The 6,000-nt window shown below is 49.3% G+C and overlaps 1 protein-coding gene across 1 annotated transcript in view; it reads right to left on the bottom strand.

Annotated features, from left to right (window-relative positions):
• Nucleotides 1-5,686, bottom strand: part of GPATCH1 (G-patch domain containing 1) — a 43,108-nt gene extending 37,422 nt beyond the window's left edge. Inside the window, exons 1-2 of the mRNA XM_038529459.1 lie at nt 5,541-5,686; nt 108-242 (exon numbers count right to left, since the gene is read on the bottom strand). Coding sequence (XP_038385387.1) covers nt 108-242; nt 5,541-5,613 — 208 coding nt within the window. The 5' untranslated portion in view covers nt 5,614-5,686. The remainder of the gene's footprint in view (nt 1-107; nt 243-5,540) is intronic.
• Between the last annotated feature and the right edge of the window lie 314 nt (nt 5,687-6,000).

The following is a 6,000-nucleotide window of genomic DNA, read 5'->3' on the forward strand; positions in this document are numbered from 1 at the left end:
GTTTTTTTTTTAAAAAAAAAAAGGGAGAGGTGGAAGAGGGGGAGAAACTGATGATATTTCAGTCATTTGCTTCAGTGATATTAGAGCCATAAGCGGGAAAATCATACCTTCCTTTGAACCAACAGTGTTGAAGTACCCAGCAGAGAAACCTCCACTAAAGGCTCCATGAAATCGTTTATACCTTCCTTTTTCATCTCTGACAGTCTGATCCTGAAGGGGAATTGGTTTCTTTGGTCTTTCACCTGAAAAAAATATTTTGAATGAGAGAGGAAGGGTTGGGAGATTAGAAAAAAATTTAGGGAAAATGTCATTTCTTTTTTTTTTTTTTTTTAAGACTTTATTTATTAGAGAGAGAGAAAGAGAAATGAGTAGGCAGAGGGATAGGGAGAAGCAGACTCTCCATTGAGTTGGGAGTCCAACTCAGGACTTGATCTCAGGACCTTGGGATCATGACCTGAGCTGAAGGCAGATGATTAACTGACTGAGCCACCCAGGTGCCCCTGAAAATGTCATTTCTTAAACATAATGAATTGTTTTCTTCTTGTAATTTCAAATATAACCATTTTTTCAAAATATTTATTTATTTATTTATTATTTATTATTTATTTGAGAGAGAGAGAGTACATGCCAAGGGGGAAGGACAGTGGGAGAGGGAGAATCTGAAGCAGACTCCACACAGTGTAGAGCCCGATGCAGGGCTCGATTCTATGACCCTGAGATCATGACTCAAGCTGAAACCAAGAGTCTGAAGCTCAACCACCTGAGCCACGCAGGCATCCCTCAAAAAAACAACTTTAACTAAGTTTTTAATTCCTAGACTTTACTAGCTTATATAGTTTAGAAAGTAACACGTTGTATCAAGCTTCTTTTTTTTATTTTTATTTTTAATTTTTTTATCAAGCTTCTTTATAGTTCCAAGACAATTATAGATATCTCTTATTCATATTTAGACATAACATTTTAGCAAGAATGGACTGATTCCCACTAAATTCCATCACATAACTAAATTACATGGTGGTGGGAGGTGGGGTTTCAAACAGATGGAGGTAAACTCTACTGGTAGCACTGGAGGCAAGTCGCTGGGCTGGCACATGGCATGCAGAGATCTGTGACAAAAGGAACATTTCTGTATCTCTTCTAGAACTTCAGAGCATCCCAAGTCCAGATTTTTCACTTGATATTGCCCATTCTCCCCAAATCTTAAGAGTTTCTGTATTTCTTGCAATCTCCTGATTCCATAGTTAGTGCTCTTTAAACTTACTCCTTCTCCTGCTCTGCTGAACAGAGGTAAGTCGCTACAACACATAAGCAAAAAGGAACTTAATAAAGTCCAAAAGTTCCTTAGGTTTAAACTTCCAGGCACAAATTACTGCCTAATTTTATCAACTACAAATCAGAATTCTGAATCTATTTAAAACAAAAAGTAACCATCAAGTTATTTTCAAATACTCAACACAGAAAGCAAGTTATATGGCAGTTAAAGGCACAGAGTTGCGAGTCACAGCACTCCCACCCCACCTTCACCAGTACCAGGACTTCAGTCTGACTTTTCTATGCCTCGATTTCCTCATCCATAAAATCGGGGTAATGCAAATAGTTAATAGTTATTTCATACAGTTGTTATGCAAATTGGGGAAGATAATGCCTATAAAGCATTTAGCAAGAAGAGAGATACACAATAAAGTAATAAAAATAAAATACAAGCTGCCATTATTATTATATACAGAAGGTAAGCCCATGTGTACCTGTTTTTTCAATAATTAAGCCAGTTACTACTTTTGGAAGATGGAACAAAAAATAGAGGAACTTCTAGCCTCAATCCTAAATTCTTACTGGTAGCTTGTGAGGTCTTTAAAGTCATTTCTGGAGTATAACCCACAGCAGGACAGTCAAGAGCTCAGGTCCTGAAGACCAGGAGAGCTGGGTTCAAATCCCCCTACCCTACCACTTGCTAGCTTTGTGAACCTGGCCAAGTTACTCGATCTCTCCGAGCCTCAGCCTCTACAACTATAGAAGTCGAGTAATAAACAGAACCTACCTGCTGGGGTGGTGCACACGCAGAGACCTGGGCATAGTGTCCAGTCATAGTGAAGCTCAGTTAATACCAGCTCCAATCTCACTTCACTCTAAAAAGCTGAATGACAACCTGGGTCCCATCATCCAAGATTTTCACTGTTTCTAAGAAATGCATTACACACAATCCACCACCACTCGTGCACCTGGCATGATTCTTAGCTAAGGTGGGGTTTCTCCACTTCACTATTTATTGGCAGTTTGTACTGGATAATTCTTTGCTGTGGAATGTCCTGTGCACTGTAGGATGTTTAGCAGCATCCCTGGCCTGGAACAGCAGATGCCAGCCAGTAAGCATTGCTCCCCCACCCAGCACGACAACCCAAAATGTCTTCAGACATTGCCAAACGCCCACCGAGGGGCAAAATCAGCCCCGATTGAGAACCACTGGGTTAAGGTGAGAGGGCAGCACCTGCCGCGCTAGGCGCTAGGCGCTATTCTTGCCCGGTTCTCAAGGTGCTCTTAATGGGGACGGGGAGATAAGATCTGCAGACAGCTAAGTGGAACCTATGGGGGCAGATAATGAGGGCCAGCCAGCATGGCCAGCCGGCTCCCATAGTGCTCATGAGGAGGAGGCGCCACCTCTAATCACATCAGGAGAAAACTCCAGGCAGGAGGTGACATTTTAGCCAGGCCCTCTTATAATTACTGCTACTAATAACGACTAATCCCTTCCTTTCACACATATTATCTCATTCATCATACCTGATAAGGATGCCCTGATTAAGTAACTGCCGTAATGTCCACAGCAATAAGCACAAAGGTGAAACCAGATCTCAGTTCCGCTTCCAAGCCAGGGATACCACCCATACTACCCTTCGCATGGAAGCAGCCCTGTACTAGACCCTGGGTGTAGAAAACTAAACACAACTCTGTCCCTGTTTCCGGGCTTATGTACCTACGGGTCTGTGTGTGACAGTTGGCCACTGTCTCTTAACCAGTAAACCCTTCTATCAGGGCCAGCAACTTTAATTAAGTAGTGGAGTCCCTCCTCTACCAATGTTTGTCCAACCTGTCACTAACACTTCAAAGCAGAAGCACAAGTGATTATTGGTTTGGTGTGTTATACTGTAAAGTGTACTCAGTGCATTTACACTTCAAAAGTGCATAGGAAACAATGACTCAATCTTCAAAAACTGCCAATGCTGAGAAGTTATAAAGAATGATCTTAGACCCAGGTGGGGGAGGGGGGTGGTCTACAAACCCAATTTCAAAAGCATGATAAGGCCATTAGGCTTCATTTCAGATTCTGTGCATCATTGAAGAGGAAAAATTAGAAAAATGTAGGTCGAATGGTTGATGGCTTACAATATGTCACTCACAAGGAAACAGGTGTGAGACCAGAAATACAGAAATGTGTAAATGGCTGCCCAACCAGGCTGGGATAACCTCCATCCTGTGCATACTTAACCCCTGCCCTTTTCCTGCGTAATGACATCTAACCGGTTTTCAGGGGTCCCACCCTGCCCTCTCAGGCTTCTCTGCCAACTTGTGTAGACTATTTCCTGTCTACATCACTTAAGTCAGCACTTGCAAACCTTGTACTTTTGTTCTCAGCTAGATTTGAAACTCCTCTAACATAGGATCTTTGGGATGCCTGGGTGGCTCAGCGGTTGAGCGTCTGCCTTCAGCTCAGGTCCTGATCCCCAGGTCCTGGGATCGAGTCTCACATCGGGCTCCCTGCATGGAGCCTGCTTCTCCCTCTGCCTGTGTGTCTGCCTCTCTCATGAATAAGTAAATAAAATCTTAAAAAAAAAATACAGGATCTTTGTCAACAAATTGAGATCATGAGGTAATGCGTTTGCCAGTAAAGCTGACGTGATCTTAGCTTGTATTCGAGAACTACAATCTAGAACGAAGGTCATACTAATGGTAGCCCTGCTCTACCCACACTCTGGTCCCATAGTTGGAGGAAAGGCTCCGACACATTGAGGTCTCAAGGACTTTTAACTGAATATATTAGAGGATGTCGATAGACTGTAGGACGGAGTTGTCTTAGAAGAAATGCAAGAGCTGTCTTCAAACACAAAAGAAGCTTTCAGGAGACTAGTGTCCCTCTGTGTTTTGTAAGCAGAGGGTAGAAGTAGGGCCAGCGTCTGGCAAAAGTTTTTTTTTTTTTTTTTAAGATTTTATTTATTTATTCATTCAAGACATAGAGAGAGAGAGAGAGAGGCAGAGACACAGGCAGAGGGAGAAGCAGGCTCCCTGCAGGGAGCTGGATTGCGGGACTTGATCCCGGGAAGCCGGGGTCACGCCCTGACCCGAAGGCAGATGCTCCACCGCTGAGCCACCCAGGGATCCCCCCAAAAGTTTCTAATGCTTAGAACTGCTTGTAGGGAACACAAGGGTCATCAGTGGATAGTACCTAAGTACAACTGACCTGACAAGATGTGGTCAGGGTGGGAAATAAGATCCGAAGCACAGGAGGCCTGCAAGGGACTCCTGACCACCTATGTCCTTCCCACAGGGCTAAGCACTGCCATCAGCCCTTACTGGGCGCTCAGCACGCCGCTGAACAAACCAAGCCATTAAGGGATCAGAACGGAAGCACACATGGGCGAGAGCCTTACCTCCCCTTGCCCCCGCCCCCACGTCCCACCAGCAAGTCCAGTCCGCTCTGCCTTCAACCCAAACCCAAACCCAACCCAAACCCAAACCCGGACCACCACGTGTCCCCGCCACCGCCAACACCCCAGTCCAAGCCATCCTCGGCTCCAGACTTCTGTTTACCATCTCCCTCCTTCGGTCTTGCCCACCACCCCCAACTCACCTACCCCCCCCCAAAATCTTAATATTGGGGAATAATCATACAAACGTACATCTCTCCCTCGTGTAAAACCCCGCAATGGGGCAGCCCGGGTGGCTCAGCGGTTGAGCGCCTGCCTTCAGCCCAGGGCGTGACCCCTGGGTACCGGGATCGAGTCCCACATGGGGCCCCCCGCATGGAGCCTGCTTCTCCCTCTGCCTGTGTCTCTGCCTCTCTCTGTGTGTCTTTCATGAATAAATAACTAAAATCTTAAAAAAAAAAAAAAAAAACCCGCAATGGCTCCTCTACACGGAGCGGAATCCAAGACACCCCAGACGTGCGGAGCAGGTGCAGCCCCCGCCTCTGACGTCATCCCCGCCCCGCCCGTGACGCCATCTCCCCGCGCCTGTGACGTCATCCCGCCCGCGCCGGCGGCTCCACCCACAGCGGTCTCCGACTCCGGGGGTTGTGCGCTCGCGGCTCCCTCCACCCCACCGGCCCCCGGCTTCACGTCCGACCTCGGTCGTCCTGGCCGCCCCCACCCCACGCGAGCCCGCTCCGCCCTCCTGTTCCCGGCCCTCCGGGGTCTCCCAGCCGCCCCTGCAGACCCTGAGCCCGCGCAGCTCCCGGGACCGCACGAGGCGCGGCACAGGGCGGAGCGCGTTTCCGCCGAGCCCGGGGTCTGTTTCCCGCGGAGCCCGGCGGCCAGTGCGGCCCGCACCTTCTTCCAGTGGCTCCAGGCCTGTCCCGTAGCTGACCAGGTCCTCGTCGCTGTCGCTGTCCGGCGCCGCCATCGCGCTCCCTCCCGGGCCCCGCCCCCTCGCGACGGAAGCCTCGAAGGGCCAAACCCCGCAGCCCGTTCTGCTCCGCGGAGCCGATGAGGCCCGGGTCTGCGCCGGGGCGTGCAAAGTCGTCGCGGGAGAGCCAGGCCCGGCAGCCGCGACGCCCCATCCTACGTCGGCAGGAGGCGCCTGGGACGAGCTGGACGCCGCCCCGAAGTCCCGCCGCGGGGCTGGCACTGGGGGACGTCGGCTCCGCCCCGCCGCCTGCACCTGCAGGCCCCCGACCCCCTCTCCCGGCCTGCAACCTCGCAGCCCACCTCCACCCCACCCCCACCCGCCACCTGCTTGGAAGGTGCCTGAGCTTCCCGGGGCGCGCACGCACGCGCGCTTTGTGCAGGT

The sequence above is a fragment of the Canis lupus genome, chromosome 1, assembly GCF_011100685.1.
Source record: "Canis lupus familiaris isolate Mischka breed German Shepherd chromosome 1, alternate assembly UU_Cfam_GSD_1.0, whole genome shotgun sequence".
NCBI classification, from domain to species: Eukaryota; Metazoa; Chordata; class Mammalia; order Carnivora; family Canidae; genus Canis; species Canis lupus.